The sequence below is a fragment of the Epithele typhae genome (assembly GCF_022376455.1).
Source record: "Epithele typhae strain CBS 203.58 chromosome Unknown BXZ73scaffold_9, whole genome shotgun sequence".
NCBI lineage: Eukaryota > Fungi > Basidiomycota > Agaricomycetes > Polyporales > Epitheliaceae > Epithele > Epithele typhae.
The window spans coordinates 336,576-364,560 of NW_025954200.1; the positions used below are offsets into that span (position 1 = coordinate 336,576).

General features: G+C 59.2%; 12 protein-coding genes across 12 annotated transcripts; 1 reads left to right on the forward strand and 11 right to left on the reverse strand.

The window, feature by feature from the left end:
* Nucleotides 1-906: 906 nt before the first annotated feature.
* BXZ73DRAFT_88682 (uncharacterized protein) lies at nt 907-2,841 on the reverse strand (the record flags this gene model as incomplete). Its single annotated transcript, XM_048025042.1, has 2 exons — nt 907-2,064; nt 2,383-2,841. 2 exons carry the CDS (start codon nt 2,839-2,841, stop codon nt 907-909), a joined length of 1,617 nt encoding a protein of 538 aa, XP_047880447.1.
* A 1,778-nt stretch (nt 2,842-4,619) lies between these two features.
* On the reverse strand, nt 4,620-5,525 carry BXZ73DRAFT_42789 (beta-lactamase-like protein; the record flags this gene model as incomplete). The annotated part of the gene is made up of 1 exon (XM_048019025.1): nt 4,620-5,525. One exon carries the CDS (start codon nt 5,523-5,525, stop codon nt 4,620-4,622), a length of 906 nt encoding a protein of 301 aa, XP_047880448.1.
* Nucleotides 5,526-6,716: 1,191 nt separating this feature from the next.
* BXZ73DRAFT_88683 (Metallo-hydrolase/oxidoreductase) lies at nt 6,717-7,607 on the reverse strand (the record flags this gene model as incomplete). Its single annotated transcript, XM_048025043.1, has 1 exon — nt 6,717-7,607. One exon carries the CDS (start codon nt 7,605-7,607, stop codon nt 6,717-6,719), a length of 891 nt encoding a protein of 296 aa, XP_047880449.1.
* A 951-nt stretch (nt 7,608-8,558) lies between these two features.
* Nucleotides 8,559-10,056, forward strand: BXZ73DRAFT_98875 (iron-containing alcohol dehydrogenase; the record flags this gene model as incomplete). Its single annotated transcript, XM_048027823.1, has 7 exons — nt 8,559-8,714; nt 8,782-9,057; nt 9,113-9,269; nt 9,335-9,512; nt 9,565-9,637; nt 9,697-9,848; nt 9,906-10,056. The coding sequence occupies 7 exons, from the start codon at nt 8,559-8,561 to the stop codon at nt 10,054-10,056; spliced, it is 1,143 nt and encodes a 380-aa protein (XP_047880450.1).
* Nucleotides 10,057-10,436: 380 nt separating this feature from the next.
* On the reverse strand, nt 10,437-10,974 carry BXZ73DRAFT_98876 (uncharacterized protein; the record flags this gene model as incomplete). Its single annotated transcript, XM_048027824.1, has 2 exons — nt 10,437-10,496; nt 10,747-10,974. The coding sequence occupies 2 exons, from the start codon at nt 10,972-10,974 to the stop codon at nt 10,437-10,439; spliced, it is 288 nt and encodes a 95-aa protein (XP_047880451.1).
* Nucleotides 10,975-11,613: 639 nt separating this feature from the next.
* On the reverse strand, nt 11,614-13,167 carry BXZ73DRAFT_88685 (cation efflux protein; the record flags this gene model as incomplete). The annotated part of the gene is made up of 5 exons (XM_048025044.1): nt 11,614-11,842; nt 11,933-12,077; nt 12,131-12,664; nt 12,760-12,888; nt 12,954-13,167. The coding sequence occupies 5 exons, from the start codon at nt 13,165-13,167 to the stop codon at nt 11,614-11,616; spliced, it is 1,251 nt and encodes a 416-aa protein (XP_047880452.1).
* Nucleotides 13,168-14,199: 1,032 nt separating this feature from the next.
* BXZ73DRAFT_42623 (Metallo-hydrolase/oxidoreductase) lies at nt 14,200-15,099 on the reverse strand (the record flags this gene model as incomplete). The annotated part of the gene is made up of 1 exon (XM_048018989.1): nt 14,200-15,099. The coding sequence occupies one exon, from the start codon at nt 15,097-15,099 to the stop codon at nt 14,200-14,202; it is 900 nt and encodes a 299-aa protein (XP_047880453.1).
* Nucleotides 15,100-15,452: 353 nt separating this feature from the next.
* BXZ73DRAFT_98878 (uncharacterized protein) lies at nt 15,453-16,672 on the reverse strand (the record flags this gene model as incomplete). The annotated part of the gene is made up of 3 exons (XM_048027825.1): nt 15,453-15,526; nt 16,440-16,578; nt 16,640-16,672. The coding sequence occupies 3 exons, from the start codon at nt 16,670-16,672 to the stop codon at nt 15,453-15,455; spliced, it is 246 nt and encodes an 81-aa protein (XP_047880454.1).
* Nucleotides 16,673-20,176: 3,504 nt separating this feature from the next.
* Nucleotides 20,177-21,085, reverse strand: BXZ73DRAFT_42803 (Metallo-hydrolase/oxidoreductase; the record flags this gene model as incomplete). The annotated part of the gene is made up of 1 exon (XM_048019026.1): nt 20,177-21,085. One exon carries the CDS (start codon nt 21,083-21,085, stop codon nt 20,177-20,179), a length of 909 nt encoding a protein of 302 aa, XP_047880455.1.
* A 308-nt stretch (nt 21,086-21,393) lies between these two features.
* Nucleotides 21,394-23,612, reverse strand: BXZ73DRAFT_42923 (uncharacterized protein; the record flags this gene model as incomplete). The annotated part of the gene is made up of 2 exons (XM_048019051.1): nt 21,394-22,875; nt 22,929-23,612. 2 exons carry the CDS (start codon nt 23,610-23,612, stop codon nt 21,394-21,396), a joined length of 2,166 nt encoding a protein of 721 aa, XP_047880456.1.
* A 297-nt stretch (nt 23,613-23,909) lies between these two features.
* BXZ73DRAFT_42933 (acetyl xylan esterase) lies at nt 23,910-25,228 on the reverse strand (the record flags this gene model as incomplete). Its single annotated transcript, XM_048019055.1, has 5 exons — nt 23,910-24,135; nt 24,195-24,589; nt 24,650-24,741; nt 24,796-25,053; nt 25,105-25,228. 5 exons carry the CDS (start codon nt 25,226-25,228, stop codon nt 23,910-23,912), a joined length of 1,095 nt encoding a protein of 364 aa, XP_047880457.1.
* A 483-nt stretch (nt 25,229-25,711) lies between these two features.
* Nucleotides 25,712-27,308, reverse strand: BXZ73DRAFT_75543 (uncharacterized protein; the record flags this gene model as incomplete). The annotated part of the gene is made up of 6 exons (XM_048022227.1): nt 25,712-25,864; nt 25,889-25,961; nt 26,058-26,113; nt 26,141-26,375; nt 26,602-27,227; nt 27,276-27,308. The coding sequence occupies 6 exons, from the start codon at nt 27,306-27,308 to the stop codon at nt 25,712-25,714; spliced, it is 1,176 nt and encodes a 391-aa protein (XP_047880458.1).
* Between the last annotated feature and the right edge of the window lie 677 nt (nt 27,309-27,985).

Consider the following 27,985-nt stretch of genomic DNA (forward strand, 5'->3'; position numbering starts at 1 on the left):
TGACGAGAGCCCGCGCATCCGGACTTCCACAGGCGGGCTCACCGGCAACGTAAAAGGCAACAAAGAGGTCGCCGGCGGGGCTACGGTGTAACGTAACAGCGCGGGTACCCAAGGTCTACGCACCATGTGCTCGCGTGATCCGCGCCATCCCGACGTGGGCGGGAGGGCACCGAGGGGTAGAAGTGAGACGTATTGTGATCGATACAGGGAGGGGTGATCGCGAGTAACGGGGACGTAAGCTGAGCCGGGCTTGGGTTAGAGCCGGGCGGGGTGGGGCTGATGGTATGGCCACTGGCGGGTAGCCGGTGGGCGAATGCAGGTGTCGGCAAGTTTGCGAATCTCCGTAGCGGGCTGGGTTGACAACAAAACATAGGCTTAGCTAGCGAGGACGATATGGGTGGATAGAGGGGTAACGGGTACCTTGTAGATGGAGGGGTGCAGAGGTAAGGGCGTAGCAAGAAGCGTAATCAACAATATCGTGGGCGGGGCGTAACAAGACATCATAATAGGACTTATGCAGTTGGGACGACGGATGTATGTGCGGAGGCGGGATCGGTATGTAGGCGTAGTGCGGATGGGGATACGCATGTGGCCGAGGCAGGAGTGGCTATGTACGTAGAAACCAGGAGAGACTAACTGCTACTGACGAGAGCGTCCATGATGGCAAACACCGAAGTATGCGAAGGGACGCGCGCAGCAGCGGCCACAATAGCTTTTGAGCGCAAGGATATACAGTGATAATGATGAATAAAAAAATAGATAGGTCACCTGTGTTTCGCGTCCGGAAGGAGGTCATGCGAGACATGGTGGTAAACATGTGAGGCGCCCACCGCAATCGGTGGCGGTTCGGGGTATCCGCAGCTGACCTAACGACCTAGGAGAACCGGAGCGATCACCTCCGGGGGCTCATCGCCCAGCAACGACGATGCCGCTCGGAACGGCATGCCGTCGGGAGGAGCCATCTGTTCCCACTTCCGGCGCATCAGGGTCGAAGCGGGCGCGAGGGTCTTCAGACACCGCTGGGATCTCCCCACTCCGAAAGAGGTGGTGCCAGTACAAGACTTCTCCAACCTTGAGTGGTTCCGGGACCGGGGGAGGTATGGGGAGCATCGGGATATGGGAGGTTGGCTGCCCAAAATATGAGGGGCGACTACCATACTGCAGAGGAAGAGAAGACGCCATAGAGCCCGCAGAGGCAGCGCGGGCTCGCGATTGAACGACTTGAGTGGGGCCTGGAATGGGAGAGGAAATGCGTGGGGACGTGTCTGCCGCGAAGTTAACCGTGCGCGGGACGCTTGTCGCATCGGCGAGGCGTAGGTTCTCAGGAGTGATGCGGATAGGACTGGGACGCGAAGTGTGTCTTGGCGACGTTGGTGAGAAGGACGTGGAGAGCGAAGGCACAACGCGAGAGTTGGATGCGAAGGTACTGTCCGCCTCCGGTGGCGGAGTGGGCAGGTACTCTCCCGACGGCTGCCGATTGAAGTCTGGGAGATGGGTTGGAGAGGACGGCCCGAGGGATGACGGCGTGCTCGCAGTAGGAGACGTCGAAGGGGGAGACGGCTGTTGGACAGGCAAGGGTCTTGGGGACGAGCTACCGATGGTGAGGCCAGCGAGGCCGCTTTGGATAGTCTGGGGGGTCGGTGGAGGAACGGGGTGGAAAGGGTTCACCCCACGTTCACCCTTGACGTAGTGGCGTTCGCAGGCCGTGATTTCGCTGGAGTAGAAAACGAAGCGATGTCCATTCGTTGCACGATTGTTGACCGTGATCGAAGACGTGCACCGCTGACAAGGGCTCACAATCATATACCCCACGGCCGTTCCGCAGCCATGACAGCATAGAGTTTGGGTCAGACATTCACATGTGCGCGCCGGCGACCGTTCAGGAGAAGGGATACCTGGTGCTGACTGAGGTGCATGAATGCTTGCACCTGGGGGAGACGAGGAAGGTCCCGAGGGAAGCTGCGCTAGAGTGGGAGATTCCGACTCGGTCGAGAAGGCCGAGCAGTTAACGGGAAGTGCGTCCGTTGAATACAAGGGTACGTTCGGACGTAATAGAAGTACGGCCTGTGGAAGCAGGAAGTCAGTGTCCGAAGGATCAACGGGGAGATGCATGCAAAAGCGGTGGCAAAACTTGAGGCAAGCATAGGTGCTCTGCGAATGTGTGCTGTGTGGACACGTCCCAACGCATGGCAACACGTTGGGCGCGCATTCAGGCTACGGTGGATCGGTCACACCCCTCCACCCAAGAAGGTTGTAGTGAAGAGGTACGTGCGAGCAGTCCATCGCTGACCGCCAGGGTACTTGTCTATGTCGTGATGACGAAAGGACAGAGAGGTGCGGATGAAGAGTACGGGCATGGAACGCAAGGATCGCGGGGCTCACCTTCATGCCTCTGTTTGTCAGAAAGGTCCCGCAGGCCTTGCAGTCAAGGATCCAGACTTTGTGAGGAAGCGGGCTAGGAGGAGGCGCGACGAAGGGCTGAACTTGAACAAAGCGAGGGTAGACGTTCTGCCATGGGACGCGAGAGGTTGCCTGTAGAACGGGGGCGGGAGGAAGGTAGGGGCGGGGGTCGCGGAAAGAAGAAGGGTGGATCTGCCAGTGCGGGGGTATCGAGGAAGGGTCTGGGTATATGCGGGATTGCGACTGCTGCCATGGGGCATTAGGGGCGTAATCGTTGTCTGGACGTGAGTTGGACGGGGGCATTGCGACGGCGTATACGGTTGGCTCCCCCAGACGGTCGTCGTGGCTCTCCCGGCGGGGATGAGAGGAGTAGGGGGAGCGGCGGGAGTAGAAGCGGGGCGGACTAAGCTCTGGGGAGTCGGAGAGAGTCCGGGCGGGCATGGGGAGAGGGGGGCCGGAGAGAGGGGGGGAGAAAGGAGCGGAAGGGGAAGAAGGAACGGAGGAAAAGAGAGCGGGAGGTGGTGACGGTTGGGAAGGATCAGAGGCAAGTCCTGGGAGAGACCGCGCAAAGCCCTGGAGCCGTTGCGCGCGCTCTTGCGCGACGCACCGAATCCGACGCCGACGCGTGCCGGCCAAGAGCCCGGTCCGCCCCTCGGCCGGCGCTCTCGTTGATCTTATCTGTTATCCCCGCCTTGCGCCCATCCCGCAACCATCCCTTCGATCTGCCAGCCAGCCCACTCCCATCCACATCTGCCCGCGACGTGTGTACGACCCCGGACGGCCTGCGGCAGATAATCCATCACGGCTTCTCTTTCGGTGCCCCGCACCCAACTTCATCTCTCCTCCAGCCAGCTCCCTGTACTGCGTTCTCCCCGCCCTCTCACGTCCAACCTTCCACCCGCATTATCTCAGTTCCCATCGTCTGCGCCTCGAGGGAAGCACGGCTCGGGCGCGCGTCCCCGATTGCGCACCTCCCGTTCACCCCCCGCGGGGAAGGGCAGATCGATGATCTCATGTGGTTCTATCGGCTATCCCCTCCGCTGGCTTTTCGTGACCATGGATGCAGTATTCCTCACATGACGCGTACTCGGCCCTTCTATCCTCCAGGCTCCCTTCTTCAGCAGCGATCCACATACCTACCGGTGTCTTCGTCGTCAGCATCCCTGCAATCATCCAAGGCCCTTCCTGCGGAGTTGCACATAGTGTTGGACGTGCGTTTCGTTTCGTTTCGTTTCGACTGCCAAATCTCCTGCACACGCGCCCATTTCACCCACTCGTAGCAGCTCCGTCCACCGCGTCGGAACTATAGGCTGTGACAGGATGCGTCGAATGCTCCCCGTCTCCGGGCCCAGGTTGGCGGTCCGAATATTACACCGACGTCGAGTCTGTCTGCCGAGCCCATGTTGCAACGCGCCCACATCTCCGACATCACCGGCCCGACTTAGGAGCACCAAGGCACTGGACATCATAGTACGTGAACATGAGGTGAGTTGAAATCGCTATCTAAGCATTACGGTTCTGCGTCATTCCGAGTACACTTGAAGGCACCTGCATGCACTTGCTGGATATGAAGAAATGCACCTCTAGTACATCCATGTTATCATGGACGCATTCCTGCCTTTGACAAGGTATCATTGGGTACCTACTACAGAAACTCTCGCTTTGAACGTGCTGGCTGCACTTTGCCGCGAAGCTATACACCAAGTGTGTGCGATCACTCGTTCTGCACTCGCGGCAGGGTTCTATTCAACGTCCCATCAGCAGATGGCCGGCTGGGGCCCGGGGTACGGACAAGGTTTGGGAGAATCGCCGCCCACCTGTTTGCCCAGTCAGCTTGCCCTCGTCAGAATGGGTGCCATCTACGGTGTGTCCAAAGACGCGGATCGGTGAGGTCTCACTGCACTTGCCAGCTTCACCGGTCACCCTTGGCTGCCTTTCTGACAGTTTCGGCCTCAGACTCCCCGTACCCGCTCATTCGGCCACTCCGGGTCTCGTTCTCATTCTAGTCTGAGTACCTTCTTTTATAATAACGGAAACTCATTCGGCCAAAACCCACCAGCATCCCTGTGCGTCTCATGGTTGAATGCCCCGTCATGACCCTCACTCTCTCCTTTCCCATCAAACTCTTGATCCTCCCGATCTGCTCCTGCTGGATCCGTTGACAGGGCTTTGGAGACCATACAAAGGAGCCACATGATAGTACAAACTTGTGAAGTGCGTTACAGCGACTCAATCTTACCCGGCCAATACGACTTCATCCCCGTCTCCTTCTCCTTCCGCACGAACGGCAGGTCGTGCGCCAGCAGCACCCGCACCCTCTCCATCTTCGTCAGCGTGCGGATCCGCGCGATGTTCGCGTTCGACGCCGCCTCGTCCGCGTGCATGCACGGCAACGCCGGGTGGTGCCCGATCCCCGCCTCGCCCGTGACGATCCGCCAGTCGTGCGCGCTGTCGCCCGCGAGGAACGCCCACGCGCCGTCCGCAGACGTGCGCGCGACGAGCGCGACGTGCCCCGGGACGTGCCCCGGCGCGTCGACGACGTACACGCTCCCGTCCCCGAGGAGGTCGTGCGCGCGCGGGAACGGCCCGAGCGGCGCCCACGTCCCGCCCTCTCCCTCGCCCTGGGGGAGTAAGTTCGTGCGCGGCGCGGGAGGCAGGTCGCACGCCACGAACGTGGCCTCGCCCGGGCCTTTCGCGGCGAGCTCCGCGAGGAGCGGGACCGCGGCGCCGCCGAGGTGGATGGTCGCGTTCGGGAAGCGGGTGGTGTCGCCCGCGTGGTCGAAGTGGACGTGGGAGAGCACGATGTGCTGCACCGCGCCGGGGTCGAGCCCGCCGCGGCGGAGGGCGGCGGGGATGTCGACGCCGGTGAACTTGCACTGGATGCTGTCGCAGAAGGTGCGCAGCCCTATCGGGAGCGCGGCGACGTCGGGGCGGATCCCGAGGTCGAAGAGGATGTAGGTGCCGGAGGGGACGTGTTTGAGGAGGAAGGCGAGCACGGGGAGGTCGGCGACGTCGTCGGGCGCGGCGGTATCAATGAGCTGGAGAAGAGACATGTAGATCTGGCCTGCGTCTAGCGCGGAGAGCTCGCAGTAGCCTTGGTTCGGTCCTGGCGGCGGGAAACTCATACTAGCAACTACGTATATCCACATGTTAGTCATCGCGGACGATAGTATGGCTGAGTTTAACATCGTACTTGGTGAGTATGTTGCGTCGAACGTGGTACGAGAGAGACAGCGTAGATAGCCTGGAAACCCCTTCAATCTTTGGGGAAGGCTATATACTCCCTGAGAACCGCATCATGTGACCCACGCCGCCGTCAAGTGCTCTACTTCTGGGACGGGTACGTCAGATTGGGTAAGCAGCGTGTGGGGCCAGCACTTTGAACAAGCCTTCCCCGGAGAAGTTTAAAGAGCAAACGGAGAGCAAATTGATGAAATAGATTGCGCTCGAGCGCCTGGAGACACGGAGACAAGAAGGCTAATACAAGGTGAGTGTATATAACCTGTGGATGGAAGAGACGGCACTTGAAAGTATACGAAGGTCCCATACTACATAGACCCGCTTGCTAAGCAGCAGCCGCTATTTTTGGTCTGGCTCAGTATTTGCTCCACCGAAGGCGAAACCCTTCCACGTAAAACCGTACTATCAGCACAAGCACAGCCGTGAAAGCTCACCTTCAAGCCAATAGCATCGTGGGTGCGCCGTCTCCATCATCAGACGTACGCACGAAGATGGTCATGTGCCAAAGTACGTGCCAGTTTCCAGCGCTGATGCACAGGCTCCCATCATCGCCGTCACAGAAGTCGAGCAGTGCGGGAACAACCCCGGAGGGACCGAGCGAAATCGTCGAATTGCTGGCCATATATATTGAATACGGGCTCTTCGTGAAGCCTTCGTCAGTCAACGGACGTCCTGCGGCGCCGAGGAGAAGCTACGCATTCGGGAGAGCAGTCGAAGTGGGTGTGTGCGTGGTGAGCGGCGCGCCATCAATAGCCAGCGAGCCCGGGATGAGCAGGCCGGCCGCGATGGTGTCACCGCGGTCAACCACGGCGACTCACCAGCCATATGTGGCCCGAGCACTCGCGCCAGTTGCGGTTGCAGTGAGATCGAACTATCGGTGTCGAAAACGCAATAGCGATAAACGACATCAGCAGAGCCACCGTCGGGGAGGTTCCGCGGGAAGCGAGAGGTGATACATACACCGGTCTCCAGCCTTAAGTCGTACATACAAGAGCTCATGTACAAAATGGGCGCGCTGCACTACCCCTGGAGTCAGACCTCGAGAAACTGCGAGAGACAATGATCGTGTGACTCACCTACAACGGTTCGAGCTTCCCAGGGAAGTACGCCGGCCCACCCACATTTTTCTCGTACCAGGGCACGTCGTGTGCAAGCAACACCTGTACCCGTGGGTTCTCCTTCATCAGTACCCGGACGCGCTCGATGTGCGCCTCCGCTTCCGCCTCGTTCATGTGCGCGCATCCGAACACGCTGTGGTGGCCCATCTTGCCTTCCCCGTTGATGATCCGCCAGTCGTGCACGGTATCCCCAGCGAGGTAGACCCACGCGCCGTCGGCAGACGTACGTGCGAGAAGGTTGAGGTGGCCGGGCATGTGACCGTTCCCGGCATCGACGATGTACATGCTGCCGTTGCCGTAGAAGTCGAAAGCGTGCGGGAACGGCCCGAGCGCGGGCCAGGAGACCGGGTCGAGGTACGTCGTGCGGCCCGCGGGGACGACGTCGCTCGTGACGAGCCCTTCGGGGTTGCCCGGGTAGCCGTTATCAACGATGGGCTGGACGGCAGCTCCGGCGAAGACCTGGGCGTTCGAGAACAGGGACGTGTCGCCGGTGTGGTCCATATGGAGGTGGGAGAGAAGGATATGGGTGACTTCGCCAGGGGTCACGCCGCCCAAGGCGAGAGCGGCAACGGCGTCAATTGGGACATCGACGTCGAAACGCATGACCTTCTGGAGTTGTTCGATGAGGACAGGTGGGAGTTTCTCCCAGTCCTTGCGAATGCCAAGATCGAAGACGAAGTTGTCTGCGTTCGCCGAGTTGCGAACCAGAAAGGATAGGGCCGGAAGGCGAACGCGGACGGCGTCTGCGATGCCGTCCAAGATCCAGGCCAGCGGCAACGTTACAAAGCCAGCCTCGAGGACTGATACGTTGCAGAAGGCTTGGTCGACGGCGGGGGGTGGAAGGTCCATGGAGAGTTCTGTATGATGACGTTAGCACCAGCCACTCCAATGACGAGGCCGACGCCCAGACGGGGCCAAGGGTTCCTGGAGCACTGCATCATGGCGCTGCTTGGTCAACGAAGCCAACTCTTCATGCAAGTCTCATTTGCAGACAAGTTTAACGCAAACACGGAGGTGCGGAATTACTCACCTGTGGATCGGGGCAGTGGGATTACTGCAGGGGTAAGGGTTGAGGGGGCTTTTTGTACCTGCCGCGGGGCGCCTTGACGACCTCCCTGGGAATGGTGCTTGTTTCGGAGGGATCGTCCCGATGATGCGAGGAGTGATCAGGAGTCTACTTCGAGCCTTATTAAGTGTTCACCGAGGGTGCTTACACCGGCACTGGCAGAGACCTTGAATCGGTATGAAGAGACATTGCGGAGGAAATCAAAACATTGTCCATACGTTGCTCACCGCTGGACTCTCTGAGCTCGCAAATTTAGTCGATGATACAGCCGGGTGGACTGGGGAATGACGCACCCAGCACCCGGCCCCCTCGCCCTTATAACGAATGACAAATGCCGGAACGGAGAATAGGCTTGGAGCGTCATAGGCCTTGGAGGCCGTCCGCGTTGGTCGGAAACAAGCCGAGCGAGCGCCGTCGCGGCGATCCTCACGTGGCGTGCTGGATTTAGACGCGTTCGACTCTCAGCCCCGCTGGCTCTGACCGCGTTTGCGACTCCAGACACATCCCATGAAGCCTCTGCGCCGGCCACCTGTCCACGGACTGCAAGCGGTATCTTCGTATGGGTCGAGTGTGTAAATCGGCAGTTCTTGCGGGTCGCAGCGGGTGCATCCACTCCAAGATTGCGTGCGTATTCTCGCCGTTCTTTCGTATTTCAAAATCGCATATACCATTTCCAGCCTCAGCCCCTCGACATATATAAGCCCCCACAGCCGCTTCTCCTCGAGCGTGCGAACATGGCGTCAGACCTCACAGGCTCATATGCGTACAGCGATTCTCTCAAGGGCATCCATTTTGGTCCTGGGTCGACGGCGACTGCACTCCCCAAGCTCCTCGATGCCCTCGGCGCAAAGAAAGCATTGATCGTGACCGGCCGCAGTCTCTTCACCAAGGTGGGTTCAGTGCCCTTTTACACCCCTATAAGCTCTCATACTCGCACCTATCCACGCGGGATGCCAGACCGACGTCGTCAAGACCGTCGAGGGTATTCTCAAAGCGCACGATGCGTACGGTGCAACCTTCTATGAGATCGGCGAGCACGCGCCTGTCGCAGGCATCCGTCGCGGCGTCCAGGCTTTCAAGGACGCCGGCGCTGATGTCATCGTCAGCGTCGGCGGTGGCTCGCCCGTTGACGCGGCGAAGGCGATCCTCCACTTCGTTCAGCAGGAGTCTGGCGCGCCCGCACCTTTCAAGCAGATCGCGATCCCAACTACGCTGAGCGCGGCGGAGTACACGGTGCGTCTCCTCGTCGCGCGCGCGGGTGCAGCCAGGATTCAGGACGCGTGCGCAGATGGGAGCGGGTTTCACGGACGACTCCGGGAACAAGGTTGCAGTCGCCTCGCCCTCGCTTGTACCCGCAGGTATCATCCTTGATGCGCAACTCACTCTCGCGACGCCTGAGCGCCTCTGGCTGTCCACGGGCCTCCGCGCTCTCGACCACGCTGTCGGTATGTCACTTTGCCGTTGCATAATCTAGCCCTCTTCTCATACTCAGCGTGGAACCTCTGCGTAGAGAGCCTTTACCGCCCTGGCGTTCCACCGCCGCTTAAGCACTTATGCTATGCCGCGTTGGCCGACCTCTTCACATACCTTCCACTGTCAAAGGCGCACCCGGAAGACGTCTCCACCAGGCAAAAGCTGCAGATTGCCTCGTGGATGAGCATTTGGCCCATGCAGTTGGAAAAGTTTGTGTGCGTTCACGTCCATCGCTCTTCCCTTTCATGACTCTAACAGAAAACACAGTGCGTTTGGGTTATCCCATGGTCTGGGACACAGGCTCGGGGCACGGTATGGCATTCCACACGGGATTACATCTGTGAGGTCCCCTAGTTGCGTCCATTTGGGTTGAGCATGCTGAGATACCATCCGATTTAGTGCCTCACGCTCGCCCCTGTGGTCGCCGCCAAAGTAGAGCTAGGCTCTCCGCAAGACAAGGAGTGGCTCGCCAATGCTCTTTTCTACCTCCGCAAACCTTCGACTGGGTCCGTCGACGGTGACGTCCTGGAGTTGTCGAAGTCCATTCAACAGTATGTTACTTTCGTCAGTCCTCTCCCATTGGCTCATCGTCAATTGCACCCTCTCAGACTCGTCAACGACCTCGGACTGCACTCCACACTGTCGCAATACAATGTTCCGAAAGAGGATGTTCAACAGATTGCGGAGCTAGCCGTGGGGAAGAAAGAAGACCCTGCCTTTGTCAAAACAGTAGCTATACTGGAGGCGTTGTACGAATAAGTTTCATGGCGCGGATTTATCACCGTCATCGCATTGCAGTATACATAAGAATTGTCATCATATTCACTTCGTCTGCTTTTTTCATTGTCGCCTGGGCCTCACCTATTTGGTAGACGCCGAAGCCAAAATGATGAGTCGCTTAGTCATCACATATTGCGGCTCGGCTAAGGCAGCTCACATTGACGTCCTTAAAAGTGGTTTCAGTACTCCGTTTGTCACGGTTCTCCTTTTGCTTGCATCCCAGGTGCGTCTCTGCACACTCACAGAGCCGTATGCCAAATCGGCATGCAGTCAGTGGATGCAGTGCGGATATCAAGTAAGCTTTCACGAACGACTACTACTAGCAAGGCCCTTTGCTGACGTGCCGTCTTCGCCAAGTGCTACTCGACCGCCACTCCAAAGTTGAACGGCAACGACGACGTCTGGGTTGCTCGTGCCTCCTGCGGAAGCATGATGAACACCGAGGTGCGCCACCGACCCTCCGGCTGCACCTTCCTCGACACCCATGGCCTTCGCTCCTCGTGTAGCCCACCCCCAACTCTCTGCACAGATAGCGGCTGTCGCGCAGACGAGACGACATCAACAACGGCGCTCCCAGCTCCGCGGAGGGGAGGCGGCTCGAACCCGGCGCACCTGCATATCCTCCCACCGGCGCCCTCCCGCACGTCCTGCAGGGACCACCGTGCGCACCTCCAGGAACTCAGGCGGCTTCTGCTCACGGCACATGTCCCCGTTCTGCCCTCCGCCCCACGTCCGGACGAAGGAGGGCGCGGCTTCCGGCTCGGGACGAGGAGCCTGTGGCGACCCGGTGGCAGGGAAGAGCGCTCTTCGAGAGCGATGGAACCACGCCATGAAGAGGACCAACGCGAACGAGCCGAAGATGAAGGCGAAGACGGGCTCGGGGTTCGAGCGGTCCATCGTCCGATGGGGGGTTGTGGACGTGGTGGTGGCGAGGTGGGCTTGCGCGATCGCAGCCGCCGCGCTCGTCCACCAGACGGGGGAGTTGAAACCTTGCGTCGGGGCCCGCCGCTTCGCTCGTGGCAAAAAGCCCGCATGCGCACGCTCATGGCGAGGTACCGGCACATCCTGACTGGCTCGCCGGGCTCGCGCGAAGAACGTACTCGAGCTGTGTCCAGCACTGGCAAAATTCGCGCACGATCCCCAGCGGAGTTGACGCGCCGGTCCGCTGTGGGGTAGGAGGGAGCTTGTCGTGAGTACCACCGCCAGTTGTCCTTGTGCCTCCAGAACGTTGATATAAGATATAGTGGGTTCCTGAGTACGAACCACGAAAGCTGCCGATCCCGGTCCGACCGACGCGTCGGGAAGCTGTACATGCGACTACATAAGCTCCCGGGTTCTGAGGACGCGGTGCAGCTCAGGCACTCCATCAGACGATGCGCTTGTAGCATACAGCACACGAGTCCCAGTGATTTGGCCTCCACAACACACACCGCGATCCGTAGCGAATAAGCATCCAGAATTACACTTAATAATACATTACTGGTAGTCTATGTACTAAGGCACGACGAACAGAGTTGCGTGTGCGACTCCCCCCTCCTATGGCCGCTGGTACACTGGGTGGAACTTCACCCGGACCTCCTTCACCTCTCTCCGCGTGCGCACGAGCGCGTCGTGTATACGCTCCTCCAGCGTCGCCGCGTCCTCAACGCTGAGGCCCGCTGGGACGTGCGCAACGAGGTCGACCATCATGTGCGCGCCCGAACGCATCGCCCGGAGGTCCGTCACCGCCAGCAGGGGGTCCAGCGCCGGTGACGGCGCAGGGTCGCTGCCGTCGCTCAGGGAGGGGGGACACGTCCGCGACGGCGTGAGTGAGCGTGATGGGGATGGCTCGGGTGAGAGCGACGGCAGCGAAGACGGCTGACGCGAGGAGATGAGGGGTTCGAGGGCGGACATGAGCGTGGCCTTGGTCTTCGGCGACACACCCGCGTCGGTCAGCTGCCGGATTGCGGACATAAGGAAGGTGAGGCCTTGGTGGAGGATGAGCACGGAGACGACGAGCCCTGCTCCGTCCGTCAGCCCCTTCCACAAAACGCAAGATTGGAAGAGCACTCACCGCCGATGGGGTCGAGCGCGATGTGGGGGAAGAACCAGTTGCCGAGGATCGCGACGAGCGCGACCGCGCTCCCGAACCCATCGCTCCGGTGGTGGACCGCGTTCGCCATGAGCACGGGGCTGCGCTCCTGCTTTGCGACGCGCCGCGTCGCGCGGTAGAGCCACTCCTTCGCGACGACGCCCAGCGCCGCGAACCACGCCGCGTTCGGGTCGAGCGCGCCGCTCGCGTCGGCGACCGCGGCGTGCGAGTGCGCGTGGATGTGCGCGTGCTCGGCGGCGGAGGCGGAGGCGTCGACCGCGCGCGCGACGATGTCGTGCAAGACCCCGGGCTCCATCGTCGCGGTCGCAGCGGTGAGGGTGTCGGTGAGGAGCGCCCAGGAGTGCAGGCCGATGCCCAGCGCGCCGCCGGTCAGGAGGAGGGAGACGACGGTGGTTCCGAGGACCTCGAACTTGCCGTAGCCGTAGGGGTAACGCTCGGATGGAGGTTTGCGGGAGAGGCGCCAGGAAACGAGCGTGACAATGTCCCCAATGAGATCTGAGAGTAGACACGAGGAAGGGGAGGGATGGGGAGGACGGATGCAGGAGTGAATTAGGAGGATGGGTCTGGGCGAAGTCAGAGGGGTGACTTACCGCCTGCACAATGACCTGCGTCTGCTAACAGTGCAGCCGAGTTCATGTACCATCCCGCAGCACCCTTAGAAATGGTGAGGACTACGTTGGATCCCAGCCCAATAAGAGTTATCCTGCTTCCTGGATCGCCTGGTGGGTTGCAGGAGGGAGGTTGTGGTGAGGGACGTGGGGAGCGTGCATAGATGAAACCTCACCTCCACCCTTGAGAGCCTGTACCATATGTTCCGCTTCGCCATGATCTCCCTCACCGTGGCCGTGCGTATGGACGAGGGAAGAGAAGAATCCATCTGAATGCGAATGGGAGTGCGCGTGGCCATGTCCATGGTCGGAGTCATGCGAGTGGGTGGCGGGCTCCTTCTCTTTGGAGTGTGTGGTGTGAGCGCGACGGGATACAGCAGTGGTAGCCATGTTGAGGTTGCGTAAGGAGCGTATTCGGAGATGTAGGGAGAGTGGGGGGCAGGAGGCGAGGGGCGGATGAGAAGAGGCTGCGGGGAAGAGGGCTAGCGCGCGAAATCCCCCCGACGCGGGAATAGTTCGGGTAGCGGAAGGCGTGAGGAGGGTCCGTCGACCGTGTGCGCAGCTGGTTACATGGGGGCGGCAGAGAGGGCCGCCGCGGAACATGTTACAGGCAGGAGGATCGGCCTGGCAAGCGCAGCGGGGTGGACGGAGGAGGGGCGTCCGGTCGTCGGCCGCAGCTTGCGAGTGAAAACAGGCTGCTGGTCGATGCTGCGTGCGGCAGGCGGGGGCGACCGCGGAGGTTTTGAGCGTGGGTGGTCGTGCACAGAGGATCGCGTGCGGCCGCCCTCCGCTCGCGCAACTCCTCCACCGGCCCGGGATGACCAACTGCATCTTGGGTGTGGTCTCAATGCGCCATTCTTTGCATGCTGCTTATGCTCCCTGACTGTCTTTCAGTCAGACAGGCCTTTCTCCGCCAGCGACCGACCACAGCTTCCAAGTCATCTGCTAGACTTCTTGACTGCGCAGATCCGAGCTTGTCTCCAAGTCTTCGAATTTCCGGCTGCGCGTTTTGTCGACGAGCAGTGCTATATATGTACCCTTGCCTCAGCCACTGAACTGAGCACAGTCTGAGGTCACCTCTTGTTGACACGGGGTCGATCCCACGCGCACGAGTCACCACGCAGTCGCCAGACTGCGATGGTCCCCTCGGTCTGCTGCTTTATCGCTCGTACTAGTCGATCGGTTACCTCTGACTCTCCTCTACTAAGCCCCCCTCAAATTCCCCAAGCCACATTGGTCCGTTCTCCTCCATCGAGAGCACCCTAACTAATCTTCAACAATTCATTATGAGATTAAACTGCGCTTCGCTCAAGCTCACTGGTGCAGGTATTTCCTTCTACACCGCTCGCGACAGCGGCCTGCAAGCCTCTAGACGGGAACGATCAGACACGTGAATCCCAACGGCACTCTCCACACTCACCTCTACAACGACTCGAGCTTACCCGGGAAGAACGCCGGCCCGCCCTTGTTCTCCTCGTACCACGGCACGTCGTGCGCGATGAGCACCCTCACCCTCGCGTTCTCCCTCATCAACGTCCTGATGCCCTCAACGTGCGCCATCGCCTTCCCCTCGTCCGCATGGTAGCACCCGAGCACATGGTGGTGCCCGAACCCGCGCTCGCCCCGGATGATGCTCCAGTCGTGCGCGCTGTCCCCCGCGAGGTACACCCACCCGCCGTCCGCGGACGTGCGCGCGAGGACGTTCAGGTGCCCGGCGATGTGCCCGTCTCCCGCGTCGACGACGTACAGGCTCCCGTCGCCGTAGAAGTCGAGCGCGTGCGCGAACGGGCCCAGCGCCGGCCAGCCCGCCGGGTCGAGCCACGTCGTCCGCCCCGCCTTGCCGTCCGCGTAGTCCGTGGGGAGAGTCGCGGCGGGGTCGCCCGGGAAGCCGGCGGCGAGGGCGGTGCGGCCGCCAGCGCCGAGGAGGAGCTCTGCGTTCGGGTATAGCGCCGGGTCGCCGATGTGGTCGAGGTGGAGGTGGGAAACGAAGGTGTGGGTGATGTCAGCGGGGGAGAGGCCACCCTTGGTGAGGCCGTCGACGGGGAGGAGGTCGGTCCCGAAGACATGGTGGTCGAGATGCAAGATGTCCTTGAGCGCGACGGCGGAGGGGAAGCGGTCCCAGTTCTTGGGCACACCGAGGTCGAAGAGGATGTTATCGGCGCGGTTGGTCTGGCGGATGAGGAAGACGAGGACGGGGCAGTGCCTTATGTCGTCGGGGGCGCCTCCCTCGACGAGCATAGAATAGGGCGCGTCGACGTGGCCTCCTTCAAGGGCGGAGACGTCACAGAACACCTGGTTAGGCGCGGGGGGTGGAAGGCTCATGCTTGCTGGTGCTCGGGGATGTACCCACTCTCACGTCTGAGCGGTTGTCGGGGGATGGTGTATGGCCACCGCTGGCCAGAAGAAGGTCGGCGGTGTGAATGACGGATCCACTGTGTACAGAGACCATTATATATACGTTGGAGGCTCGGCGTGGTGTGAGGGACACGCCCAATCTTGGTTCGGCGATGACCTTCGACAAGTATCGTCGCATCGAGTCAGATGAACCGAGTAGTTCGTGTGCGATGACAAATCCCGTCGAGTCGGAGCCGTTGCGTCCAGAGACGCATACATACACAGGCGGCCGATGGGTCGGATGAACCGGGGTCGGGATTGGTGGACCGGCGGCTAGTATCCTATTCGTGCCGTTCGTAGAAGACGTAGACCGCCAGTGGTTTTGTCATGATGCCCTCGTTCCCATAGTGGGGTTCTGTGTGGGAGTGGTGAGTTACAGGATCGAATGTGGATGTAGTGACTGCGGGGTTGAAAGTCCGTGGGCTGGATGGGTTACACGTTGGAACTGATCAAACGCTTTTCATGGTGACTGGTCCAAGTCGAGTGTGGAGTGAGCTTGAAGGTCGAAGATTTGAAGAGCTCTGAGATATGCTTCTTTACGAGATGTCGATCCGTGTGTGAGTATAGTTCAGATGACAAGTATATGACATCGATGAAGTTGGAGGCACATCACGAAACGCGCGCGAGATAGAACGGGCACGATCTCCAAAGCGCTCGTTGATCACGGCATGAACTGTTTTCGTCATCGATATAACACATGATCATGGTTCGTCTAGTAGAAGAAATGTGATCAACCATTGTCTTGAGCTGAATTTCTTCGATCATTTTGTAATCTGCCTGACAATTATTAGATCTGTCAATGAGCAAATGATCGCGGGTACACTGAGTGCAGAACGTTGGATGACCAGTGAACGATCATTTGACGATCGGCTGCTGATCAAGCCCCAGTGGCCGGGAAGTACCAGATACCACGTGATCGGCGTTGCAGGCCGCTCACCGCGGTGCTTCAAGACGGCTGCCTCTTCTCTGTGCCTACGTCTTCGCTCTATCTGGCCATTAATGTCGTACTTGCAATTATTACCGTTTATAATTGCAAGTGCAACTACAAGCAACATGTTCGCGTGCAGATTTATCTACGAGATACAGAAGAGGCTCCAACGAGCGGAGGTTGACCGAGACAAAGAAGGACTGAAGCGCAGAGAAAAGTGGCAGAACGGGGCGAGAGAACATGCGTGAACGAATACAGGGTGTGATTACGAGAGAGTCGAGGCAGAGGGTGTGGAGCGGTGGGAGGTGGTGGATCACTGGCAGGGAAGGGCCCAGCCAACGCTCGACCACGGCGGCGACAAGCTCGTCGACGTGCTCCTGCTGGCGCTGCGGCGCCTGCGTGAGCGCAGCGGACTTCTGCGGCGGTTCGTGCAGCCAGCCCTTGAGCGTGCACGCGTATGTGAGCGCATCGTAGAACACCTAAAACGGCGCGAGGAACGCCAGCTTCTCGCTCGTGTTCTATGGCCACGAGAGCGCCGACGGCATGCGTGGCACCAGCGGTCCATGATCGCATCGTGGGGGCTGATCATGGTGACCGTAGGCCTGCCCTTCCCGCACGGGTCGCTCGGCGGCGCAGGCAGCGCGTGCGCGTGCTGCGGCCAGGGACGTGTGGACCTGGGCCCTGCGGTGACGTCGGTGAGCTGGGGCCACGGTGAGAGGAGAGTGCAAGCGGGACTCGACGTAGCAGAACTATGGGCCATACCGCGCCACAACCCTGTGCTCCTCCACACTCGCGGAGGAGGTGGCAGTGATCGCGAACTCGTTGAGTACCCACGTGCGCTGGACACAACCGCGATTGGGGGCCGCGATGAACCACCATCCCGCGTGTTGTTGCGGATACGTGAAAGGCACGGGCGTGTCAAGGGAGGGAGGGTGTCGGACATGGGAGACCACGCACTATTTGAAGCACCGAGTTTAAGATTAGAGGAGGATGGCGAGCCGCGCTGCCGCGAGCACCAGGAAGACGCACCAATCACTCCCAGCCTCCTTTGCAAAATGGCCCGGGGCTTGTTCAAACTTCGCCATGAGAGATGTAGCCGAGAAGGTAGTAACCGAGAGCAATGGGTCAGCATACTGTAGAGACACAACTCCTGCCCTTTCTGAAGGACTGTGGGCGCATAAGTGCCGGTGTTGCCGAGGCCACCCAAGGGCATACGCACGCACATGCTGGGCACAGCACAGTAACAGTGCGACCATCGATATTCTCATGAGACGTCTCCAAAAACGCAAGACTCACCAGCCAATGATCATCCTCTTCTGTGTATGCAGCTCATCTGCGAGGTCCACATGCCACTTTCCGTGTGACGCACACGATCTGGCACGCCCGCTTCGGCTTCGGATACTGCATATACATACAGTGTTGAGGGCGAGAGTGCGAGTCGGAGAAGAACCGTTCGGAATAACTAGCGCCTGCCTGCGCGCGCGACGCGACGCGGACTGGCGTGCGCGCTTAGCCAGCCCCTCTTTCTCCTTCATCTCATGTCAACGTTCATTCTAGCTGCACATCTTATCGATATCCCCGTCCCCAACGAAATGCCAAGCACGTTCGGAGGGAGTCTCAACCTTAAATCTGCTACTGTACAGTACCTCAGCCTCACGATACTCTCCGCCGCCGAGTGCTGACGACCCGTCCACAGCTTTGAATTGATTCCTCTCCATCCCCATCTTCCCTCTCTACCACCATCATGACCGGCACCTCACGCACGCAAGGCACCTCGACCTGAAAAGCGCACCACTGATGTGTGGCCGCCTGCTTCTGGCCACACGCCCAAACGGACTCATACCAACGGCAACATGACTCGCATTGAGGTTTCTTCGGGTACGCCTTCTATTATTTCTTTGGCATCTCCCCCCTCTCCCCCCCTTCCTATCGCATCCATCCAACTACGTCCACGCACACGCTATGTAAAGATGCGCACAACTCACACGACCCGGACTTCCAGCCCCCAGCGCTCGCTGCCGCCACCCTCCATACCCTCGAAGTCGCTATCGCGCATGTCTTTCACCCCGCCACGGTTCGACCGCCTACCGTGCCCATAGGTCCGCATCAACATCCTCATCGCACGGTCTCGCCTTGTCCTCGCGCGCACCGCCTGTCACTCAAGATCTGCGCTCGCGCTCCGCACTCCCAGCCCCGTTCTCTTTCGCACTATTCCCCCTTATTTTATTCTCTTACCACCACATCTCCCCATCGACGACTTTCAACCCTTAGCGCGACCCCCAGGTTGCCCCGCACATCACCGAGCCATCGGAAGTATGGTGAGTAATACTTTATCTCTTGCATTCCGAATTACTGCACATCGTCGTTCAACGTTGCTGTCACCGCCATGAAAGGCCACACAATGTTCCAGTACTGTGATGTCTTCCCAGTATGTGCTGGTTTGCTCATGCGATCTGTCCGCCTGTGAGCTGACGAGTGACGACAGAAAGATCTTCTCGCCCGTTGCGGAGGCACGCGACTACGTCACGGGTTCCGACCCACAGGCCGCCTTTGCTGTAAGGATGACAGTATGAGATCGTTATGAGTCACCATTTCTCTCCCTGTCGAGATGTGTCGTGTCCGTATGGCTCACCACTGCGCCCTTCTCCCGCCCGTTCAGCTCGAAAACCGGGATCGATACATTGAAGCACCGGCCGACGAGCACGCGCGCGCACGTTCCGGCTCCTGAGCAACGCCGTCATCAGTGTCCCAATCAGCCTGCTATGAAAGACTACAAGGACGTGGACCGGCTCCTCCTTGTCCTCGTCGCTCTGCCCGGCCGGCTTCCGCGAGCGCTGCGTGTGTCGTCCGATGGGGTCGTTCCACCAGCGCGTCGCGCGCGCGATGAACTCTGCCGTCGGCTCAAGATTCGTTGGGGTGTCGCTGCACTCCGAGATGAACTCGTCCTGCCATCGAGTTGCCCATGAACTACCCGGCGGCGGGCGTGGCATCATCGTTCAAAGCCATCGCCATCCGGAGCGGGTGTGGGTGAGGTGCGGGTGCGGCTCACCCGTGTTTCTGTCTACTACAGTCTCCCTTGTCATCGCATCTGAAGTTCATATCACACAGTCATGCCCATTAGATATACCCGCCTCAGTTTGAACAACCCTGCCGCTGTCGCCCTGTCACTGTTATCATCGCAATCTGTCGCTCGCTCGCTCGCATCCATATTGTACCCAGTACCATACTTTATAGACCTGAATAATACTGGATTTTGCGCGTATATGGGTGTTTGTGGTCGACTGGCAACAGCAAAACATTTCGGCACATCTGAATCGGTCTTTTCAGGTCATTGCACCACCCAGAAATGATCATTTTGAAGTGAGCTCATGTTCGTCTCATCCCTGTGTCACGAACTGGCCATGGTCATATCGTACCTCAGCATTGATCACTGCGCACCCTGTCTCAGATCATCTATACACCCAAGGGCGATCAGGACAGATCGTCACTCTCAGAGAACATGTTCATCGTCGAACATGGTGTCCCCTGCAGATGATCTGCCCCGTTCATCTCAGCCCGAGTGAACGACCGGCCCTGCTCAGCCCGACCCGGGTGGACGACCGGCTCCGTTCTATCTCCCGCATACTAATGATAAGTGTAGAACTGCTCCAAGCCCAGCCATGATAACGTCCTATCGTTCATCCCCTTAAAAATGTTCGTCACTGCTCATCATCCCAGTCTGGGATGCTCAGTCCCGTTCTACCATGACGATTTTCTGTCATAAATTGACACTGTCCGTTCGACAAAGAAAGGGATGTTCTCCGCAGACTGCACATGACCTGCCTCGACCATCTGTAGTTCTGGTCCGGGCGCGTTTCGTGATGCAGGCAAGCCTGGATGGCAGTGGCGCGCGCCTGCACGACAGGCGTCTAATGGAAATGTCTCGCACGGGTTCGTAAGTACAGGATGAATCCTTAAGGCCTTAGGGGCGTGGAGTTCGACGAGTTGACGTCCTAGATGGCAATAAGCAACGTCGCCCACCGGGTCAGCAGCGTCACTTGGTCCCGACAGTGTTTAAATCTGCGCGGGTCCATAGAATCACAGAGACTCGACGACCCCGGGCCAAAACCCCTTCTTCCCGCTCCGAGCCTGTTCCTCGTACCACGGCACGTCGTGCGCCAGCAGCACCCGCACGCGCGGGTACCCCTCCACCAGCCTCCGGATGTCCGCCATGTGCGCCTCCGCCCTCTCCTTGTCCCGGTGCGCGCACCCGAACGCGCCGTGCCGCGCGACGCCCGCCTCCCCGCGGAGCAGCGCCCAGTCGTGCGCGCTGTCGCCCGCGAGGAACGCCCACCCGCCGTCCGCGGACGTGCGCGCGAGCGCGTTCACGTGCCCGGCGACGTGCCCCGGGCCCGCGTCGACGACGAACAGGCTCCCGTCCCCGAGCAGGTCGAGCGCGCGCGCGAACGGCCCGAGCGGCGCCCACCCTTCCGACGCCGCGTCCGGGTCGAGCCAGCGCGTGCGCCCCGGGGGGAGCAGGCGCGAGTCGAAGAGCGACGTCGGGTCGTGCGGGTACCCGTTCTCGAGGAGCGGGCGGCTCCCGGCGCCGACGAGGAACGTCGCGGCGGTGTACGGTGTGGGGTCGCCGATGTGGTCGAAGTGGAGGTGGGAGAGGCAGACCTGGTCGATGTCCGTGGGCTTCAGTCCGCCCTTGGCGAGCGAGTCCGCGGCGTCGTTCGGGACGGAGACGACGAAGGTCATCTCGGCGATGCGCTCGAGATAATGGGGAGTGAATGAAGAGAGGTCTTTGCGGGTTCCAAGGTCAAATACGAAGTTGACAGAGGATTTGGAGTGGCGGAGAAGGAAGGAGAGACAAGGGACAGTCTTGCGTGAGCCAGGAGGAGCAGTATCAATGAGGTAGTCGTGTGGAAGGTCGATGAAGCCGGATTCGAGTGCAGAGAGGTTCCAGTAGGGCTGATCCTTTGCGGGCTCTGGGAGGCTGGCCATGACTGAAGGCTTGAAGATGCGCTACGGGGTGAGGTCCATTATCAAGCATCCGATCCTGGGATATATCATGGGAGCGTCTTCAGAGTGGGAAAATACATGTATTTGAGCATGAGAAATACAGCCCTGCGATGGATGGATTACGTCGGTCTAGGGTGAAGACGTGTAAAAATACATTCTAGAAGTCTTGGGCAGTCTGTATATCGTCTAACACCCAAGTTAGTCGCAGCCAATTACACATAGCACCGATCTATGCACTTACACATCGCAAACATCGGGTATCTCCGAGTGTACCCCATGAATGCACACCCTCAATGCCTCCTCTCCACCGATGTCGACCGCGAAGCAGGCTGCGAAGGCGGGCTCAGTCCGCCAATCTCACCCGTCTCCACGATATCCTGCCACACCCGATTCGTCCAGTCCACGGACTTCGCGATCTCCTCAAAAACACCCTGCACCTCCTTCACCAGCACCTCGTCCTCGAACCCCTTGATCGCCTGCACCTTTCCGCGGGGTCGCTCCCACCCAACGAAGACGCTCTTCGGATCCTCGACGCTGAACTGGAACCGCTGTCGCTTCCCCGGGCGCTCCCGACCCGTGTGCATGTGCACCGTAGTCGGCATCGCCGCGCCGTCGGCCGGGGTATGCGAGCTCGGTGAGGCGGTGCCGCTGTCGGGGCCGGAGGTGAGCCAGACAGCAAGCCCTTGCAGGAGGCGTTTCTGGAGGAGAACGAAAACGGGGTCGCGGGGCTGGAGGGTGCGGTCGACGGCGGCGCGCAGGGTGTTCTCTTCCTCGGCGGTGCAAGGTTGCGCAGGGTCTGTGCAATCGCGTCGCACCTGGATGACTTCGTCGGCGAGGTTGTCGATGTTGGTGGCTTCGGCGCCCGCTTCACCGTCTACCGCAGCCTTGAGCAGTGTCCAGATCCGGTGTGTGAAGCTGCAAGGGTGGTCTGTCGTGGATGAGGTAGAGGGTATGCGGTGCGGGGGGAAGCGGACGAGAGACCGGAGGACGGCAGTGATAACCAGACCTTGGAGATAGTTCTGTATCTGACGCAAGCCGGGGCAGGTCACGAAGAAGGGTGGAGGAAGAGTGTTCGGAGGACGCTCGACGCCATGGTCAGGGTCATGCTCGTGTTCTGCGCAAGGTAACGACCCAGAGCCTGGGATGTTGACGGTGGGAAGCGGACAAGTAACGGGGGAATTGGCTCCCAGGGCCTGGACCAACCGGAGAAGCCAGCGTCGATGGTGAGGGTCTCCCGAGTTCAAAGACGGGTAGGTGGTGGTGTCGAGTTCATCCAGCCACCTCGTCCATGCAGGTTCCAGACGACTTGGTGGCCACATCTGGAGGATGAGCGACTTCTCGCGGAGCATTGCTTGGGAGGTGACGACCACTTTCACATCCTTCTCTTCCATGGATCCGATCACGAATTGCGACATGTCCTCCTTCATGACGTCCGCTAGCTCCAAAATCTCCCGAGTCGTATTAATGGCCAATTCGGCTAGTTGTTCTGTGGTCGCCAGTTGGTTCGGTTCGTCGAGATCTCGGATAAGACGGTCTATGCGCTCATCTCTTGCTGGTGCACAGCGCTCCCGTAAAGCACCGAGCATCTCTCTCAGATGCACCAAGGCCGACCGGAGGGGGGAAGAGGTGGGGGAGAGAGGCAGAGAAAGCGTGATCAGGAGTGGATGGGTTTGCGGCAAGAGAGGTTGAAGGACGGTGAAAAGATCCCTATATAAAAGTCCCAGCCTTGGCAGCTGCACAGCTGGAGACGGGCTTGAAAGGGCCTCCAATGCCTAGGAGAACGTGATCTAATCGAAGGTTGCTATGGGAGTTGATATATGCGCACCTCTTTCCAAAACTCCTTGTGTATCACATCCTTGACTCTTTCCTCTAGCTTCGGCAGTTCGTCGTGCCGCTGTTGCGAATTCGCTTGCGGAGCCGAAATCACGGATAACAAGGATTTGCCAGGAGGGAGGACGCGATCAGGGTCGGTGGCGAGGATGTGCAGGAAGAAAACTTGGTTGAGGGCTTGGACCAACTCTACGGGCAACACAGTTGGGGTGAGAGTCGATACCGGAAGTAACGGCGTGGACAACGGCGGAGGTTGAAGGATGGATATATCGGGGTTTCGAACCTGTTCCGCACGTTTGGGGGATGTTGGCACCGAACGAGAGACATAGGCATTGGAAGGGGTAGAATGGTGGCTGTGGTTGGGGGTAGAGGTGCTTGGTTGGACAGATTCAACATGTTGGTCTGCGTCATGCTCATCTGGGACACGCTCACGCGATAGCCCCAGCTGCCTCTTCAATAGGCGTAATGCGTCCTCGTCCTCCTTCGACGGCTCCCAGTATCCTTGCGTAGCGAGGACGTCCAGGTCGCGCTGAATATTCTCAAAAGTGGTCTTCACCTCCGGCGAGTCTGTGCGTGTTCCATTCAGGAGAACACGAAATTGTGGGAGGATTCGGCGTAGGACGGGGTTGGATGGATGCGATCTTGCCTGTGCTTGGAGCTTGAGTAGTAAATTTTCCATTCGAGTGGCAGAAAGCGAACTAGTGGGGGAGAAGCAGGGAACGTATGCGTGCAGAGAAGAGGGATGGTGGAGGGCAGGAGAGAGGCCGAGTGTGCTCAACTCAGCGAAGGGATGGTGGCTCGCGGTCCGGAGATGACGAAACCGGTAGGATACGCGTCTCCGATCTTCCCGGAGATCAACCTTCTTGCACTTCCACAGCTAGATCTCGCTTGTCTCGTTCACATTTCGTGTCATTCTTTTATGGTACACAAGTCTGCTACATCACTAGCTCCTATCGACTCGTCCGACACCCTCAAACTACGCGATGCCGAAGAACTGCAGGTACAGGCTCTCGTACAGCGGAACCGTGTGGCCAACGTTCTGCGCGAGGATGGCCTGGAACTTCGGCCCGAAAGTCGCGTTGTGATACCCACTCGGCAGGTAGGACTCGGTTACGTTCGAGCTGGGCGTGCTCGAGTACCCGAACACCGTTGACCACTGCTTCACGGTCTCGTAGAAGTTCTGGGGGTACAGTGTGGTATCACTGCAAGCACGTTGTCGTCAGTCACCTTGCGAGAACTCAGGACAGAACCGAACACTCACGCAGTTCCGTGCCAGACTTGCATCTTCGGGCGGTCACCAGTGTAGCCCGGGTACCCGTTGTAAACGCGCTGCGCCCACTCCGCGCCGGTGAGCACGAGCTGGCCTTGAGCGCATTGGGAGTTCCAGCTGTCCTGAGCCGAGTTGGGCAGGTAGAAGCATCCGTAGGGTACACCCGAATCGACGGCTCCAGCTTTGAAGAGATCCGGGTACGCGCCCGCCAGCACGTTCGTGAGCATGGCGCCCGATGAGGAGCCTACAGCGAAAACGCGCGACGAATCGACGCCCCAGTTGCTAATGGCGTAGCGAACGGCAGAGGCGATGCCGAGGGTGTCAGAGCCTCCGTTGTGCGTGAGCGTTGCGTTGGAGGAGACGTCCCAGCAGGTTCCGGAGTGAGGCTGGACGTCAAGGTGAGTGAGCGTCCTTCCGTCAATATAAGTATGAAACAGATAACTCACAGACGAGGGGTAGAGCACGACATAACCGTATGTCTCAGAAAGCTGAGCAAACTTAGAGCCTGTGTAGTAGGCCTGCGCGGTACCCGTGCAGTCTTTCAATACGGTCAGCTGCGTATACTGAACCGGTAAGACGGAGGACAACGTACAGTGGCTCGCGACAATCAAAGCTGGCTTGGACGCGACGCGCGCAGGTTTGTACACGTACATCCCGACATTGTTCGGGTTCGTGCCGAAGTTGGTGATCTGGTGAAGCGTCGAGGCCGGAATTGAGCTCAATCCACTCGGGGCGGTGCCCGTGGTCGTCGTCGAAGTGTGCGTTGAGACCGTCGTCGTCGGCGCAGTAGTTGCTCCAGGTTGACACTGGGAGTAGTAGGCGTTCACTACGACGCACGTCGTTCCGGACACTGCATTGTATGTCAGTGCATGACCGATCTGGCGACGGAGAGAGCACGTACCGCAAGTTGTCGCACCGGACCAACCAATACCGCCACACTGATCCCACTCTTTCCCCTGAGCGGAAGCAAGTTGCACGAACGGCAGAAGGGCGCAGAGGCCCAGCGCAATCTTGAGCGAGAACATTGCAGCGAAGGTCGTCGAGTCGAAATATGGGGGCGGGGCAGCCTGCAGCCTTTCTGCTCCACCTCGCATGCTATTGATATAGTTCGCGCCAATCCTCCGAGAACAGTGCCGACTTGTGCACGTTACATGTCTCGCGTAGTTGCACACGGGCCGTGCACGTACTCTTTGAGGACTCGTGAGCAATTGTGCCGTGGAAGAGCCGCTTGCATCCGTTCGTCTCGAATACCGATCGCATGTTGGGTGCAGTCGGTTTCCTGGGGAGAAGTGAATATCCTGTGTGCTTGGTCATGAGATGCAGACTTGCGGTCGCATAACGACAAGTGATGGAGAGAAAGAGAGACGGAGAAGTTGGACCGGGCCGAGGACAGATGAGACCGTCCGAAGTTTGCCCCGAACCTTATCCGTACTGGTACAGGCGCTTACGTCTCCCATTCACTCTCCACGTCTCTGTAAGCGTGGCGGCGTCCCCCGAACCGTTCATTATCAAGTGACTGTGGCATAGGAACTTCTTCGGCGGGGGGTCTTGGCGACGAAAGAGCTCTTGGCGTCGTCTGAAGATCCGACGAGTGCATTGAAGCCGGGGCGAGTGATGGATGCACTCCAGAGCTCATATCCCGAAACTCGGATCTCTATGTACTGTACAATCTATTTATATCATACCTTGTTCCAGCTGAGTTCCTGTCCACACGCGCTGATCGGCTCGTCCAGCCTGACCGCGACGATGGTCCCGAGCCTGCGCCGGTATGAACCCACACGCCGTCGAGGACCATCACAACGAACACTTGCCATGGGTTCAAGGCGAACGGTGCCCGCTTCTCCGGAGGCTTACATTCCAACCTCCTCGAGTCTGTACCTTTGGGTGGCAAAGTGGAACGAGATGTAGCCCTACGGCACATTACTCGTCAGGCTTACTATTACGGACAGGACATCCGAGAGAAACGTGGCTGCTCTCACCTGTTTCAAGCTTTCCCATACAAACTGCAGCCGTTCGTCATTCGAAAATGTAGCATCTATGAGGCGCATATTGTCGAGAGTTTCTTCAACGACCTTGCGTAGAATGTCTAAAGAGGTGGCGTGTTCTGCAACGGCACGAAGACATATGTAGTTGGTGCTCTCGTGGGCCAGCTCTTCTTTGTAGAAGGAAAGACTGGCGGAGGAACCGTAGTCAGCGAAGATAGAAACATCAACAGCCCAAAAGCAACCCACATGTCGCTAGAGAGTGTGGGATAGAGATGGACCAAGGTTAGCCAAAAAGTCTCCCAGTGAGAATTCGACGGGTACAAACTTCGCTGCTCCAATATAGTGATCAATATATCTGTCCTCCAACGATGTGATGAGTCCTCTTCGTACAGCGGTAGAGACACGCGACTCACGGAACCATCTGAACGTACGCCCCAGGCTTCTGCTCGAACTCCTTGAGGAAGCAAAAGTGCGTGTATGCAGCGCACAGGCCCGTCTTGATCCTGAAGTAGTCCGGCCACTTCGACGCCCCCGGGACGACAGCGACCCCGACCGTCGACGCCTCGACGTACATCGCCGTCATGCCGTCGACCGTGTTGCTGATGATCGTGTTCGCCCCGAGGGCCGGGAACAGATCGTATGTGTCCTTGAGCAGCCTCGCGAGCACGTCAAGCGCGGGTAGGCCCTGTGGTTCTCCGCGGGCGAAGCGGATGCCGAACCGCTGCGCGGCGGTGATCGCGGCGCCGTCCTGGCGCCCGGTGCGGTCGTCGACATGGGCGGTGCACGCAGTGTAGAGCGCGACGAAGCGGCGGTGCGGCGGCGGGAGAAGGAGATAGGAGGCCTCCGCGATCCCGCAGGCGACGTCGACGAGGGCGTCGATGAGGAGGGCGTCATCGTAAAAGCTCCAAAGCTCGATTTCACGGCGAATATCAGAGCGGAGAACAATGTCCCGCTCAACGGGGACTTTCTTCCAGTTGCTTCGTTCGAGGAAGTTAAAAAGAAGCTCCTTGACTGCGGCCAAGTTTTCGTGTTCGAGACACTGCAAAAGCGTCAGAAATGGTCCTGAGGAAGGTGTGCGCGCACATACAGGCTCTCGGAGAGGAGTGGGGATACGAAGCATGACTCAGCGGGGGGAATCGAGTTCTGGAAGAGCTTGCGGGTGCGACCTGTCTTAACCGTGGTTGCATTTCAATGGATCTTATATCCTGTAGTTCAACCGGTGGAAACCCAATGCGCAATCGGCCAGAATATGTGCGACGGCGAGCCGCCGACATAAGCTTCATCGGTCTGTGAACTCCTCGCCGACCGGGGTCGGGTGGCAACATACTTTCATCAAACCGAACCGACTCCTGACGCTCGATGCATAATCACCCCGGAACCCGGAACCGTCCCACCCCGAGGCCGGCGTCCTCGCGGAGGGATCTAAACATAAGGGGATGGTCACTGAGGAAGCAAGAACTAGGGCCACTCGGCATCATCAGTAGCGCCTGTGGTTGAGGCCAGGTCATTTCGCGTTGAACCAACGTTGAACGGCGCTATGTAAAGGGCTTGGGGATGATCGGGTTCCCATCTGCGAAACCGGCGGCTGCTAGCGTGACTACGCGCCAGAACAATTCATGTGCAGTGTGCATCTGTCGGCGGCTTACAGCATCAAATCGGACAGAAGCGGGGATCCCTCCTCAGATTCCCTGACATAAGGAAGAGAAGGAGGAAGCCTTGGCGATCCCGCAGCCTGTGATGATTGCGAGGGCGTCAGAAAAGGGTTTGTCGCAATTAAAGCTATAGAGCTCGAGTTTT